Raw genomic sequence first — 17,328 nt, 5'->3', positions numbered from 1 at the left:
CCCTGTGGCCCCCCCAGTGTTACCGTTGAAGGAGTCTTTTACCTCCGTCACTCAGTCTAAAGGTTATTCACTCTGTTCAGTATTTTATATATATATATATATATATATATATATATATATATATATATTCACTACTATAGATAGGAACTATTACTGTTGGCACTTTGTATGGTTACTAACAATATTAGGATACTAAGAAATATTAGTTCATATACGTGTTCATACTACAGAAGGCTTACCTAGCTACTACGAAATTTATTTCATGGGTTTAGTTAGAGAAGGCTTAGAGACTGTAAACTGTTCATTTGTAGACGTGTTTTATGAAGATACAAAAGAAGGCCTATAGATTCTACACTTTTCACTCATATATGTTTATAGTTACTACAGAACAGTAGGGCCTACATGTAGATATTACAAACTTTTTAAATCAACTATGCGTTTTGGAATTATACAAAAGTATTCCTACCGATGAGTATAAATATAATATACTCATATTTCTAGATCTTTTACATTGTTGAGCGCAGTAAAATAAACCATTTCCCCTGAAGCTCTGGCGCCCCCTATTGGTCTAACGGGGACGTGTCTATTGCGGACAACACGCAGTTACACTCTGGTGCCCTCTATTGGTCTAACGGGGACGTGTCTCTCTAGCGGACAACACGGTGTGATACACTCTGGCGCCCCCTAATGATCTAACGGGGACGTGTATCTCGCGGACAAAACTACATCTCTGGTTCACATATTAGATTACAAATATTGTTAACACAACGCCTGTATAAAGAAAGCATTGATCTTTGTCGTATTATGCTGCATGTTTTGACAAAAAAAACATGTCTCATTTTGTATTCTTCTTTTGTTAGCCTTTTCCAACTTTGAACAGCTGCTGTTAAACTTAACTGATAGATAAAAAATGGCTTTTCTTTTTTTGCTTAGAGACACATTCTTTCAACTGTTGAAACACTTTCACTTCACATTAAATGCATTAAAGTGTTAACTTCCGTCATCAGTAAGGCTGTGAACCAAACCAAACTTAAAGAAACATTAAAGCAACAATAGGATTAGGCACTTTCAATCGTTCTTTATTTTTTTCTTATAGTATAAGAAAGAAAAACATTCTCTCTCACCCTCTCACTCTCTCTCTCGCTTCAGAGAAAACAAAAACGAAAGATTTCAGGTACGATGAGATCTCAGCGTGGCGCCAGAGGTGGCGGCCTCTAGTGGCCACAGCTGAGATCGTCACCTCGACATCCAAGCCAACCGAGACAATTAGTAAAAAAAAATATTTAATGCAAAATAAGGAATGTAACAAGAAACGAAACATGTCTTCCTTCTCACCTGATCGGCACCATACTTAAAGGGAGTAGACGAATATCCACCAATCAACCCACTCCGATATCCCGGTGTGACATCACTTGGTCCTAAAGAGCTCTCTGATTGGCTGATCGGCGTGGCTGCCTGGGGGGGGGGGGCTGTAGTGTGGCCATGTTGGGACAAACTGAACACAACGGTCGTATGCTTCAGATCAGGGCTGGATCGCACCGCAGAAAGTCTTGTCGGCCAATCAGCATCCACGGTGAGTTTCTGTTCTGAAGATTAGTTTGTTTGTTGTCCAGACGACCGACGAGCCGGGAGTAGATAGAAGAGAGGGGAGAGGGGAGAGGGGAGAGGGGAGAGGGGAGAGGAGAGGAGAGGAGAGGAGGAGAGAGGAGGAGAGAGGAGAGGAGAGGGGAGAGAGGAGAGGAGAGGAGAGGGGAGAGAGGAGAGGAGAGGAGGGGAGAGAGGAGGGGAGAGAGGAGAGGAGAGGGGAGAGAGGAGAGGGGAGAGAGGAGAGGAGAGGGGAGGAGAGGAGAGGAGAGGGGAGAGAAGACGTCTGGACAAACAAGAGGACTCTTATATACAAGCAGGAAGAAAAGAAGACGAGGGGAAGTAGACGGGATGGATCTAGACGGGCTGGATCTAGACTAGATCCAGGTCTAGAACTAGACCTGGATCTAGTCTAGATCTAGACCTGGATCTAGTGTAGATAGGGACTAGGCCTCCCAGGACGTCCCTCCAGTCTGTTAAGTCACTGCGGTGCAGCCAGTAGGATGTTCCCGGCAGGGTCACTTGGTGAAGGCAGCCACCACGGCCCACAGCAGCTCGTTGGCCTGGGGCTTCAGACTCTCGCCCTCGGGCTCCAGGTCCAGCAGGCTGCGGACCCGCTTCATGGCCAGGTCGTACTGCTCGTCCAGCAGCGGGGCGAAGGCGTTCTCCAGCACGTCCGACGAGTGCGCCAGGAAGATGAGCGCCAGCAGCCGGCGGTCCATGCGCTGCGGGTCGTTAACCCAGCGCTCCAGCACCGCCTCCTGCACCTTCTTGATCAGCCGCTGCTTGATGGTGTTGTTGGTGAGCGGGTGGGTGGTCATGTCGAACAGCAGGAAGTTCTGCTTCTCCGTGGTCAGGACCCCCTTCTCCACCAGGTTCTTGGCCAGCCGCTCGCGCACGTTCCTCAGCTGGTAGTGCAGCTTCAGAGGGTTCCACGTCTCCCCTGGAGAGGGGAGCACCACAACACAGCCTCTAAACACATCATGAAGACCACCCCAACCAGCCTCTAAACACATCATGAAGACCACCCCAACCAGCCTCTAAACACATCATGAAGACCACCCCAACACAGCCTCTAAACACATCATGAAGACCACCCCAACACAGCCTCTAAACACATCATGAAGACCACCCCAACACAGCCTCTAAACACATCATGAAGACCACCCCAACACAGCCTCTAAACACATCATGAAGACCACCCCAACCAGCCTCTAAACACATCATGAAGACCACCCCAACACAGCCTCTAAACACATCATGAAGACCACCACAACACAGCCTCTAAACACATCATGAAGACCACCACAACACAGCCTCTAAACACATCATGAAGACCACCCCAACCAGCCTCTAAACACATCATGAAGACCACCCCAACCAGCCTCTAAACACATCATGAAGACCACCCCAACACAGCCTCTAAACACATCATGAAGACCACCACAACACAGCCTCTAAACACATCATGAAGACCACCACAACACAGCCTCTAAACACATCATGAAGACCACCACAACACAGCCTCTAAACACATCATGAAGACCACCCCAACACAGCCTCTAAACACATCATGAAGACCACCACAACCAGCCTCTAAACACATCATGAAGACCACCCCAACCAGCCTCTAAACACATCATGAAGACCACCCCAACCAGCCTCTAAACACATCATGAAGACCACCACAACCAGCCTCTAAACACATCATGAAGACCACCCCAACACAGCCTCTAAACACATCATGAAGACCACCACAACACAGCCTCTAAACACATCATGAAGACCACCACAACACAGCCTCTAAACACATCATGAAGACCACCACAACACAGCCTCTAAACACATCATGAAGACCACCACAACACAGCCTCTAAACACATCATGAAGACCACCCCAACACAGCCTCTAAACACATCATGAAGACCACCACAACCAGCCTCTAAACACATCATGAAGACCACCCCAACCAGCCTCTAAACACATCATGAAGACCACCACAACACAGCCTCTAAACACATCATGAAGACCACCACAACACAGCCTCTAAACACATCATGAAGACCACCCCAACACAGCCTCTAAACACATCATGAAGACCACCCCAACCAGCCTCTAAACACATCATGAAGACCACCCCAACCAGCCTCTAAACACATCATGAAGACCACCCCAACACAGCCTCTAAACACATCATGAAGACCACCACAACACAGCCTCTAAACACATCATGAAGACCACCACAACACAGCCTCTAAACACATCATGAAGACCACCACAACACAGCCTCTAAACACATCATGAAGACCACCCCAACACAGCCTCTAAACACATCATGAAGACCACCACAACACAGCCTCTAAACACATCATGAAGACCACCCCAACACAGCCTCTAAACACATCATGAAGACCACCACAACCAGCCTCTAAACACATCATGAAGACCACCACAACACAGCCTCTAAACACATCATGAAGACCACCACAACCAGCCTCTAAACACATCATGAAGACCACCCCAACCAGCCTCTAAACACATCATGAAGACCACCCCAACCAGCCTCTAAACACATCATGAAGACCACCACAACCAGCCTCTAAACACATCATGAAGACCACCACAACCAGCCTCTAAACACATCATGAAGACCACCCCAACCAGCCTCTAAACACATCATGAAGACCACCACAACACAGCCTCTAAACACATCATGAAGACCACCACAACCAGCCTCTAAACACATCATGAAGACCACCCCAACACAGCCTCTAAACACATCATGAAGACCACCCCAACACAGCCTCTAAACACATCATGAAGACCACCACAACACAGCCTCTAAACACATCATGAAGACCACCACAACACAGCCTCTAAACACATCATGAAGACCACCACAACACAGCCTCTAAACACATCATGAAGACCACCCCAACCAGCCTCTAAACACATCATGAAGACCACCACAACCAGCCTCTAAACACATCATGAAGACCACCACAACACAGCCTCTAAACACATCATGAAGACCACCCCAACACAGCCTCTAAACACATCATGAAGACCGCCACAACACAGCCTCTAAACACATCATGAAGACCACCCCAACCAGCCTCTAAACACATCATGAAGACCACCCCAACACAGCCTCTAAACACATCATGAAGATCACCACAACCAGCCTCTAAACACATCATGAAGACCACCACAACACAGCTTCTAAACACATCATGAAGACCACCCCAACACAGCCTCTAAACACATCATGAAGACCACCCCAACCAGCCTCTAAACACATCATGAAGACCACCCCAACCAGCCTCTAAACACATCATGAAGACCACCCCAACCAGCCTCTAAACACATCATGAAGACCACCCCAACCAGCCTCTAAACACATCATGAAGACCACCCCAACCAGCCTCTAAACACATCATGAAGACCACCCCAACCAGCCTCTAAACACATCATGAAGACCACCCCAACCAGCCTCTAAACACATCATGAAGACCACCCCAACACAGCCTCTAAACACATCATGAAGACCACCCCAACACAGCCTCTAAACACATCATGAAGACCACCCCAACACAGCCTCTAAACACATCATGAAGACCACCACAACACAGCCTCTAAACACATCATGAAGACCACCCCAACACAGCCTCTAAACACATCATGAAGACCACCACAACACAGCCTCTAAACACATCATGAAGACCACCACAACACAGCCTCTAAACACATCATGAAGACCACCCCAACCAGCCTCTAAACACATCATGAAGACCACCCCAACCAGCCTCTAAACACACAACACAATGAAGAGCACCAGAACTCTGACCTCTGAACCCATCATCAAACACAATGAAGAGATTCCTTCCCATCTCTTCCAGTTCGAAGAGATGGGAAGGAATAAACATTTGATATTTGATAAAGTAAAAACAGTGTTTACAGTGTTCCTGTACCTAAGTGTCTACATCGTTCCTGTACCTTACAGTGTTAGCCTCTAAACCCTACCTTAGTGTTCCTGTACCTTAGTGTTCCTGTACCTTAGTGTTCCTGTACCTTAGCATTCCTGTACCTTAGTGTTCTTGTACCTTAGTGTTCCTGTACCTTACAGCGTTAGCCTCTAAACCCTACCTTAGTGTTCCTGTACCTTACAGCGTTAGCCTCTAAACCCAACCTTAGTGTTCCTGTACCTTACAGCGTTAGCCTCTAAACCCAACCTTAGTGTTCCTGTACCTTACAGCGTTAGCCTCTAAACCCAACCTTAGTGTTCCTGTACCTTACAGCGTTAGCCTCTAAACCCAACCTTAGTGTTCCTGTACCTTAGCGTTAGCCTCTAAACCCTACCTTAGCGTTCCTGTACCTTACAGCCTTAGCCTCTAAACCCAACCTTAGTGTTCCTGTACCTTACAGCGTTAGCCTCTAAACCCAACCTTAGTGTTCCTGTACCTTAGCGTTCCTGTACCTTACAGCGTTAGCCTCTAAACCCTACCTTAGTGTTCCTGTACCTTACAGCGTTAGCCTCTAAACCCAACCTTAGTGTTCCTGTACCTTAGCGTTAGCCTCTAAACCCTACCTTAGCGTTCCTGTACCTTACAGCCTTAGCCTCTAAACCCAACCTTAGTGTTCCTGTACCTTACAGCGTTAGCCTCTAAACCCAACCTTAGTGTTCCTGTACCTTAGCGTTCCTGTACCTTACAGCGTTAGCCTCTAAACCCTACCTTAGTGTTCCTGTACCTTAGCGTTCCTGTACCTTAGCGTTCCTGTACCTTACAGCGTTAGCCTCTAAACTAGGGGTGTAACGGTACACAACAGTCACGGTTCGGTACGTACCTCGGTTTTGAAGTCACGGTACGGTACAGGACGGTTCGGTTCATAGTTATGGTGAAAAAACGGATTGCTTGACAGAACGAACATAAGTTTAATTAGTAACGAATTAAACACAACAGTTTTAGCTGTCAGTATGAAACATACAAATAAAATGATGCAATTCTCCAATAACCCTAACATAAAATTAATGAAAAATCCAGTTTTAATGCTCAGTCTAGGCTCATTAAGCTGGTATGTAAACAAAGAGTTTGTAACATATTCCTGCAGCTCTCTAAAGCTCTGAAGTTCTCATAAATATAATCAATCATTAAATAAAAGTGCAACTGCAGCCTTAACTTAAATTACAGCTTATGTATTTTATAATCTATTGGTGTTTTCATTGCCTCTCGTAGGTCAGAGGCAATGAAAACACCAATAGCCCTGGTGATGGCATTTGCCCGTTCTGAATTCCCAGACAGGTGTAGGGGTTGATTAAATAGGGAGCTGGGTTTGAACGATTTGAACAACTTTTTTTCATTTTGCAGCGGTGACAGTAACACCTGGATGGTGCCGTCACGTTAAAATTGTACCGGGGGCGAAAATTCGATGTGTTTCCATTTGCATAGACGATCGCTGTTGAACAATGTCTGCACACAGCTTTCGACTTGTCCACTCGTCTTTCCCCATTGTGATAATTAACCTGGAAGGGGAATCCAAAGTTCTCCCACACTTGGGATTTAAATGACAGGGGGGCATCTTCAAGCTCCGGTTTTCTGTTGTCGCTCGCCATGCAGTTCGCTCTCAGTTCGCTCTCAGTTCGCTAGTAGACATCAATCCACACACAGTCGCGATCGCGCTCTGCTACTGCTACTACGCGGAGTTCGCGCACGTGCGAGCCGAGCCTAATAAGGCTAAACGGTCCGGGGGGAACTCCGACTTCAAGTTTTAAGTTCCGCACCGCAAAACAAGCCTTTACATTCGCCATATTAACGCTATGTACGCCACATTTACGGACCGCGGTACACCTCTGTAACCGCACCGAAGTGCCTGTACCGTGACGGTTCGGTTCAAATACGTGTACCGTTACACCCCTGCTCTAAACCCAACCTTAGTGTTCCTGTACCTTACAGCGTTAGCCTCTAAACCCAACCTTAGTGTTCCTGTACCTTACAGCGTTAGCCTCTAAACCCAACCTTAGTGTTCCTGTACCTTACAGCGTTAGCCTCTAAACCCTACCTTAGCGTTCCAGTACCTTACAGCGTTAGCCTCTAAACCCAACCTTAGTGTTCCTGTACCTTACAGCGTTAGCCTCTAAACCCAACCTTAGTGTTCCTGTACCTTACAGCGTTAGCCTCTAAACCCAACCTTAGTGTTCCTGTACCTTACAGCGTTAGCCTCTAAACCCTACCTTAGCGTTCCTGTACCTTACAGCGTTAGCCTCTAAACCCAACCTTAGCGTTCCTGTACCTTACAGCGTTAGCCTCTAAACCCTACCTTAGCGTTCCTGTACCTTACAGCGTTAGCCTCTAAACCCTACCTTAGCGTTCCTGTACCTTACAGCGTTAGCCTCTAAACCCAACCTTAGTGTTCCTGTACCTTACAGCGTTAGCCTCTAAACCCTACCTTAGCGTTCCTGTACCTTACAGCGTTAGCCTCTAAACCCTACCTTAGCGTTCCTGTACCTTAGCGTTAGCCTCTAAACCCTGGACTAGCGGGCCAGGCGCTAGCAGAGCTACCCACCGCTGAGCAGCTCGATCCAGCTCTGCACCGTCTCCGGTGGCTGCGTCTCCTTCACGTGCTTCAGAGCCTCGTCCAGCAGGACGTCTCCGGTCGGGGCGTCGGACTTACAGATCACCTGCAGAACCCCCAGAGAACAGGGTTACAGATCCAGACCTGGAGGGGTGGACCGGACCCAGAGGACCCAAAGGACCAGACCCCGAGGACCAGGACCAGACCCTGAGGACCAGGACCAGACCCCGAGGACCAGGACCAGAACCTGAGGACCAGGACCAGAGGACCAGGACCAGGCCCTGAGGACCAGGACCAGACCCCGAGGACCAGGACCAGAACCTGAGGACCAGGACCAGGCCCTGAGGACCAGGACCAGACCCCGAGGACCAGGACCAGACCCCGAGGACCAGGACCAGAACCTGAGGACCAGGACCAGACCCTGAGGACCAGACCCCAAGGACCAGACCCCGAGGACCAGGACCAGACCCTGAGGACCAGACCCCAAGGACCAGGACCAGACCCTGAGGACCAGACCCCAAGGACCAGACCCCGAGGACCAGGACCAGACCCCGAGGACCAGACCCTGAGGACCAGGACCAGACCCTGAGGACCAGGACCAGAGGACCAGGACCAGACCCCGAGGACCAGGACCAGACCCCGAGGACCAGGACCAGACCCCGAGGACCAGGAACAGACCCCGAGGACCAGACCCTGAGGACCAGGACCAGACCCTGAGGACCAGACCCTGAGGACCAGACCCTGAGGACCAGACCTTGAGGACCAGACCCTGAGGACCAGGACCAGACCCTGAGGACCAGGACCAGACCCTGAGGACCAGACCCTGAGGACCAGGACCAGACCCTGAGGACCAGACCCTGAGGACCAGGACCAGAGGACCAGGACCAGACCCTGAGGACCAGGACCAGGACCAGACCCTGAGGACCAGACCCTGAGGACCAGACCCTGAGAACCAGAGCTAGCGGAGTGGACCAGAGCCAGTAGAGCCTCACCTTCCTGGCCAGCAGACTCTTGCGTCGCATGCCGCAGGCGTCCAGCTGCAGTCGCCCGCGCAGCGCTAGCTCGATGAGCATGCAGCCGCGCAGCCCGGACGAGATGCAGTCGTTCCAGAAGGAGGTGTAGCCCTGCAGCACAGACACGTCATTAAACCAGACGCCCCCGGTGGCTGTCGTCTGTCCCCCGCTGGGATCCTACGACCAAACATAACAACAGCGGGTCCAGCATGAGGCTACGGGGCACGCCGGCAGAGACGATGGATGACGAGCTTCATAAGCTTGCTAATCGTAGCGGTGGTTTCGTAGGCTCGGCCTGCGGGCCAAACGGAGGATTAGATCTGCATTAGGACTGGCTGGTCGTCTCTAGACTGTTCGTCTAGAACTGATGGGTGGAGCACAGGTAGATCTCTCTTTGGGGAACAGCGTAGGCCTGCAGCGCCTCTGAAGAGGGAGGAGTCCTGCTCCGACACCGGTCTCATGACTTCAGGCTGAAGCTCCGCCCTAACGAGTGGAACCCGGACCAGAGAACGGCTTCCAGGTCCACCGGCCTCCAGATCCCACTTGAGATTGTAGATTAGCTTTTTGTTTAATTAAATTCACATGAGAAAGGAAAAGAGTGAGTTGATCAAAATGTGATTCTGCAGCAGAATCTCTGCTGGCCCCGAATCAGCAGGGAAAGATACTTTACCTTTCATTCATCTCTTAATGATTAATCTAATATTAGTGATCCAAAGCCCTGAATTATGATTATGATTCAGTTTGACTGCCAGTCAGACGGACTGGCCTGAGGAGGCTTGTTTCACTGCCAGGAGGGCCATGATGGACCTGGGGGGGGGACAAGGTCATAGTTCAGGACTCTACCCCCTGTATGACGTCATAGTTCAGGACCCTCCGCTGTATGAGGTCATAGTTCAGGACCCTCCTCTGTATGAGGTCATAGACCCTCCTCTGTATGAGGTCATAGTTCAGGACCCTCCTCTGTATGAGGTCATAGTTCAGGACCCTCCTCTGTATGAGGTCATAGTTCAGGACCCTCCTCTGTATGAGGTCATAGTTCAGGACCCTCCTCTGTATGAGGTCATAGTTCAGGACCCTCTTCTGTATGAGGTCATAGTTCAGGACCCTCCTCTGTATGAGGTCATAGTTCTTGCTCTCTTCATACACTTGACATGGGGACTTATGGTGCCTTCAAAACAGTCTGAGTTTCCGGGAATTTCGGAGGATGGGACCTTAAGATGGGAGGAAGTCGCCTTGAACACTCTGTTAGGTCTGAGATTTCCCTCTGAACTTTGTGCGGAAGTAGAGCAACCCGAGCCTCCAAGGTGACGTCACAACAATGGCTGCCCCTTTCAGTGATAGACTAAAGTGAACCTGCAGCAAGCACTAAGGGGCGAACTTAACACCCAATCTAACATTTGCATTACGACACATTATAGCTTACAATTATATACACACCTGATAAATTCTCGCTCATGTTCAACCATCGCAAGCAGTCCTAATAACTGATTCATCTGATTCAGCAGTGAAGCGCCAAGGGGTCGCTGGGGGCATCCATTCTTGTTGTTATGAAGTCTAGTCTCACGAACGATCTGTTTTTCCGGTTTTATGTCATAGACATAGACACAAACGTTTCCTGAACACCTGAAGAAAGTTTTATTTATACTTTTTTCTTGTATACGTTACTTATATTAATTATTAATGCGTTAGTGTCCGTTTATAATCGATCCAAACTTCTACAAAGTTTAAGAGTTGTGAACTACATCTCCAAGTTTGTAGTTCTGGTGGCGCTGAGCCGAGTCAAACAGCAACACACCTTCGTTGTCTTCATAAACACCACCTCACTCCCCCAAAACACCACCTCACTCCGCCAAAACACCGCCTCACTCCCCCAAAACACCACCTCACTCCCCCAAAACACCACCTCACTCCCCCCAAAACACAGCCTCACTCCCCCAAAACACCGCCTCACTCCCCCAAAACACCACCTCACTCCCTCAAAACACCACCTCACTCCGCCAAAACACCGCCTCACTCCCCCAAAACACCACCTCACTCCCCCAAAACACCACCTCACTCCCCCCAAAACACCGCCTCACTCCCCCAAAACACCACCTCACTCCCCCAAAACACCACCTCACTCCCCCAAAACACCACCTCACTCCGCCAAAACACCGCCTCACTCCCCCAAAACACCACCTCACTCCCTCAAAACACCACCTCACTCCCCTCAAAACACCGCCTCACTCCCTCAAAACACCGCCTCACTCCCTCAAAACACCACCTCACTCCCCCCAAAACACTGCCTCACTCCCTCAAAACACCACCTCACTCCCTCAAAACACCACCTCACTCCCTCAAAACACCACCTCACTCCCTCAAAACACCTCCTCACTCCCCCAAAACACCACCTCACTCCCCCAAAACACCACCTCACTCCCTCAAAACACTGCCTCACTCCCCCAAAACACCACCTCACTCCCCCAAAACACCACCTCACTCCCCCAAAACACCACCTCACTCCCTCAAAACACCACCTCACTCCCCCCAAAACACCACCTCACTCCCCCCAAAACACTGGACTCAGTTTTGGCAAAATGTAACGACTCCAAGAGGCACCAAGCGGAGCGAGAGTCAACACATTAAGAAAGAAAAGAGCGACTCACATACGGTGGTGACTGTCCCTACTGTCCATAGCATACAGTAACTCCAGCCTACATATTTTTGTTTAGGAATATAAGCATGTTAACATGCTCGGGGGTCAGACGCGAACGCAGCCTTGTAACTGTCAGTCCAGCAGCAGAAAACACCCGCTCTGACGGGACCGAAGTTGCGGGGATGCAGAGGTATTGTCGCGCTAACTTTGACAGCCTGGGGAACCTTCTTCCATTCACTTTCCACCAGTCGGCAGGGTTATATTCAATTAAATGCTTCAAGACTCACAGTATGCAACACAACGTCCTTTTGATCGATAACAATATAAATTAATCGACGCATTTCTTAACGATCAATTATCGAGCATCGATTAATTATGCCCATCCCTACTCAAAACACCACCTCACTCCCCCAAAACACCACCTCACTCCCCCAAAACACCACCTCACTCCCCCAAAACACCACCTCACTCTCCCAAAACACCACCTCACTCCCCCAAAACACCGCCTCACTCCCTCAAAACACCACCTCACTCCCCCAAAACACCACCTCACTCTCTCCAAACACCACCTCACCAAACACCACCTCACTAAACACCACCTCACTAAACACCACCTCACTCCCCCAAAACACCACCTCACTCCCTCCCAACACCACCTCACTCTCTCCCAACACCACCTCACTAAACACCACCTCACTAAACACCACCTCACTAAACACCACCTCACTCCCCCAAAACACCACCTCACTCCCTCCCAACACCACCTCACTCTCTCCCAACACCACCTCACTAAACACCACCTCACTAAACACCACCTCACTCTCTCCCAACACCACCTTACTCTCTCCCAACACCACCTCACTAAACACCACCTCACTCTCTCCCAACACCACCTCACTCTCTCCCAACACCACCTCACTCTCTCCAAACACCACCTCACTCTCTCCCAACACCACCTCACTAAACACCACCTCACTCTCTCCCAACACCACCTCACTCTCTCCCAACACCACCTCACTAAACACCACCTCACTCTCTCCCAACACCACCTCACTCTCTCCCAACACCACCTCACTAAACACCACCTCACTCTCTCCCAACACCACCTCACTCTCTCCCAACACCACCTCACTCTCTCCCAACACCACCTCACTAAACACCACCTCACTCTCTCCCAACACCACCTCACTTTCTCCAAACACCACCTCACTCTCTCCCAACACCACCTCACTAAACACCACCTCACTCTTTCCCAACACCACCTCACTCTCTCCCAACACCACCTCACTAAACACCACCTCACTAAACACCACCTCACTCTCTCCCAACACCACCTCACTCTCTCCCAACACCACCTCACTTTCTCCCAACACCACCTCACTCTCTACCAACACCACCTCACTCTCTACCAACACCACCTCACTCTCCCCCAAAACACCACCTCACTCCCCCAAAACACCACCTCACTCCCTCAAAACACCACCTCACTCCCCCCAAAACACCACCTCACTCCCCCCAAAACACTGCCTCACTCCCTCAAAACACTGCCTCACTCCCTCAAAACACCACCTCACTCCCCCAAAACACCACCTCACTCCCCCAAAACACCACCTCACTCCCCCAAAACACCACCTCACTCCCTCAAAACACCGCCTCACTCCCTCAAAACACCACCTCACTCCCCCAAAACACCACCTCACTCCCCCAAAACACCACCTCACTCTCTCCAAACACCACCTCACCAAACACCACCTCACTAAACACCACCTCACTAAACACCACCTCACTCCCCCAAAACACCACCTCACTCCCTCCCAACACCACCTCACTCTCTCCCAACACCACCTCACTAAACACCACCTCACTCTCTCCCAACACCACCTTACTCTCTCCCAACACCACCTCACTAAACACCACCTCACTCTCTCCCAACACCACCTCACTCTCTCCCAACACCACCTCACTAAACACCACCTCACTCTCTCCCAACACCACCTCACTCTCTCCCAACACCACCTCACTAAACACCACCTCACTCTCTCCCAACACCACCTCACTCTCTCCCAACACCACCTCACTAAACACCACCTCACTCTTTCCCAACACCACCTCACTAAACACCACCTCACTAAACACCACCTCACTCTTTCCCAACACCACCTCACTCTCTCCCAACACCTCACTAAACACCACCTCACTAAACACCACCTCACTCTCTCCCAACGCCACCTCACTTTCTCCCAACACCACCTCACTCTACCAACACCACCTCACTCTCTCCCAACACCACCTCACTCTCTCCCAACACCACCTCACTAAACACCACCTCACTCTTTCCCAACACCACCTCACTCTCTCCCAACACCACCTCACTCTCTCCCAACACCACCTCACTAAACACCACCTCACTCTTTCCCAACACCACCTCACTCTCTCCCAACACCACCTCACTCTTTCCCAACACCACCTCACTCTCTCCCAACACCACCTCACTAAACACCACCTCACTAAACACCACCTCACTCTTTCCCAACACCACCTCACTCTCTCCCAACACCACCTCACTCTTTCCCAACACCACCTCACTCTCTCCCAACACCACCTCACTAAACACCACCTCACTCTCTCCCAACACCACCTCACTCTCTCCCAACACCACCTCACTCTCTCCCAACACCACCTCACTCTCTCCCAACACCACCTCACTAAACACCACCTCACTCTTTCCCAACACCACCTCACTAAACACCACCTCACTCTCTCCCAACACCACCTCACTCTTTCCCAACACCACCTCACTCTCTCCCAACACCACCTCACTAAACACCACCTCACTAAACACCACCTCACTCTTTCCCAACACCACCTCACTCTCTCCCAACACCACCTCACTAAACACCACCTCACTCTTTCCCAACACCACCTCACTCTCTCCCAACACCACCTCACTCTTTCCCAACACCACCTCACTCTCTCCCAACACCACCTCACTAAACACCACCTCACTAAACACCACCTCACTCTCTCCCAACACCACCTCACTCTCTCCCAACACCACCTCACTAAACACCACCTCACTCTTTCCCAACACCACCTCACTAAACACCACCTCACTCTCTCCCAACACCACCTCACTCTCTCCCAACACCACCTCACTCTCTCCCAACACCACCTCACTAAACACCACCTCACTCTCTCCCAACACCACCTCACTCTCTCCCAACACCACCTCACTCTCTCCCAACAGAACACGCCCGGCTCAATGAAAGACTGATTCACAGGCTGAGGAGGCGTCAGGCTGTTTGTACTGGCTCTGAATACTCCCCCCTCGCCTCTGTAGGCACACATAAAGTACTGGGCTTCTTCTCCATACAGAGACCATGTAGTGGTCTCTACATGGCAGGACTAATGGATCATGGACATACTGTACAGCCAAAATCTCAGACTAAGTCAGAATTACTGTTAGGTTGACCAGGCGATCGAAGCAATAAAGATCAACACAGGAAACAGCTGCACTACTTTCAATCTCGGGCTGGATTATGAAGTCCCAGCCGGTCCAGTTGCATCTCATATCAACACAGAGAGGAGGTAAACAAGGAGAGAGGAGATGAACAGGGAGGAGGCGTTAGAGAAAGGTATCAGAGAGGAAGTGTACATTATGTACAGCTTTTTCGAACTAGCTTGCATTTTGAATGAAATTAAGGAAACAAGAGATTTCCCGCTCAGAAAGAGAACCTGGAAACATATTTTCAGGTTTTTTGACCAGTTATACAGGAGCTGATTGAGATGGTTTCAGAATAGGTTTCTGAAACACCACCAGCTAAAATTAACTGAACTTACCTTAATTATATTTGGGTGGTTGTGAAATAACTCAAATCATCACCAAACCAAAAAAATACAATTTTTTTCTGTCTGTTTATCACTTAGGATCAAATAGTTTTCGTCCACATTTTCCTGTCAAGTCTGCAGTATACTGTTACTATATATACACTACAGGTACATCCATACACCTGTGTATAATACACACACACACACACACACACACACACACACACACACACGTGTAATATATATATATATATATATATATATATACACATATATATATATATATATATATATATATATATATATATACACATATATATATATATACACATATATATATATATATATATATATATATATATATATATATATATATATATATATATATATACACATATATATATATATATATATATATATATATATATATATATATATACACATATATATATATATATATATATATATATATATATATATATATATATATATATATATATATAAAGAAGATAATAAACTTACTGGATACTTACTAGAGATGGGCAGAGGTATGATGTAAATAACAAATTTTAAGGTTTATATTGATCAAAGGGTTTATAATGCATTATTGTTGGCCTGTGACACGAAGGAGAGATGAGTTATTAACCTGGAAAACAACAACCTGTACATCGAGGGGAGTTTTCGCTAATAAAATGCTGTTGAGGGAAATTAAAACAGCCGGTTCACCTCCCGGTCCTTCAGGCCGAGCAGCAGCACCTCCTCCATCAGGGTCAGCCGCGTCTCTTTGGAATCTCCCTGCTCGTCGTCCTCGGGCTCCTCTCCGCGGCGCGGCTCGGGCTCCTCCCCGGCGGAGGGCTTGTCCTTGTCGGCCGCTGCGCTACGCGACGCCTCGGTTCGGCGCTGCACCAGGCCCGAGCTCCTCTGACTCAGGGAAGTCATGTCTTATAAAAAACACACCAGCAAGCTCGCCACAAAACGACTACAAGTCAAACCTCTCGGACCCGTGTGCCCGAGACTAAGCACTCGACCGACCCCGCTGATACATATAGCAGCTCGGTCAGCCGTTCTTCTGTCCGCTAACAGCCCGGGTTAGTGTGTGTTTACCACCGAGGATCCAATATGGCGCCCGCCGCTGACGGAGCGGTGGATGTGGCACCGAGGTGGGCCAGCCTCCTGTAGGCCTAGTCTCACCGAGGTGGGCCAGCCTCCTGCAGGCCTACAGACTGACCGAGGTGGCCCAGCCTCCTGTCGGCCTACATCATCCCAGCAGGTATATCCTAGGTAGGCATCTCACCTAGTAACAATGGTGTGCCGTTATAGTAACATTGTAGTTTTCTATACATTAGTTTCTAGTACTTTTAAAGCGTCTCCAAATAATTTAGAGACGAAAAAAAGCATTTGTGATTTAATTTATTATCTAGCTAACTAACTATCACCTTAACCTACTCAACTAACCATCAGTCATTAACCTACTCCTTAACTAACCATCAGTCCAATACTAACAATCAGTCCTTTATTCCTTAACCATCAGTCCTTAACCTACTCCTCAACTAACCATCAAAACTAACCAGTCATTATCATGGCTAATGGAGGCTATTGAAACTATTGAAGCTATTGATACTAATACGGTCATACTAATTTAAACTTTCATCATTTATTATTGGACTATTGTCTCTTCATTAATATGCGTTTAGTGAT

The 17,328-nt window shown here is 48.9% G+C and overlaps 1 protein-coding gene and 1 long non-coding RNA gene across 6 annotated transcripts; both read right to left on the bottom strand.

Moving 5' to 3' along the window:
- Window positions 1–1,765: 1,765 nt before the first annotated feature.
- golph3a (golgi phosphoprotein 3a) lies at window positions 1,766–16,789 on the bottom strand. 2 transcript variants are annotated; one of them, XR_009528035.1, is made up of 5 exons: window positions 16,357–16,789; window positions 9,147–9,278; window positions 8,146–8,260; window positions 2,009–2,527; window positions 1,766–1,950 (listed from the first exon to the last, which is right to left on the bottom strand). XR_009528035.1 is itself a non-coding variant. In XM_060064998.1 (4 exons), exons 1-4 carry the CDS (start codon window positions 16,567–16,569, stop codon window positions 2,103–2,105), a joined length of 885 nt encoding a protein of 294 aa, XP_059920981.1. In that variant the 5' UTR covers window positions 16,570–16,789; the 3' UTR covers window positions 1,766–2,102. The 2 variants fall into 2 exon arrangements, 1 of the variants encoding a protein (XP_059920981.1); XM_060064998.1 differs by having other exon boundaries at window positions 1,766–2,527.
- LOC132467902 (uncharacterized) lies at window positions 5,393–7,504 on the bottom strand. 4 transcript variants are annotated; one of them, XR_009528113.1, is made up of 4 exons: window positions 6,259–7,504; window positions 6,030–6,147; window positions 5,688–5,746; window positions 5,393–5,655 (listed from the first exon to the last, which is right to left on the bottom strand). It is a non-coding gene; the product is annotated as an uncharacterized LOC132467902 (long non-coding RNA). The 4 variants fall into 4 exon arrangements; XR_009528116.1 differs by having other exon boundaries at window positions 6,030–6,061; XR_009528115.1 differs by lacking the exon at window positions 5,688–5,746 and having other exon boundaries at window positions 5,641–5,671; window positions 6,003–6,147.
- Window positions 16,790–17,328: the final 539 nt, after the last annotated feature.

This window comes from Gadus macrocephalus, chromosome 11, assembly GCF_031168955.1.
Source record: "Gadus macrocephalus chromosome 11, ASM3116895v1".
Classification (NCBI taxonomy): domain Eukaryota; kingdom Metazoa; phylum Chordata; class Actinopteri; order Gadiformes; family Gadidae; genus Gadus; species Gadus macrocephalus.
This window is presented reverse-complemented; position numbering and strand designations above follow the sequence as displayed.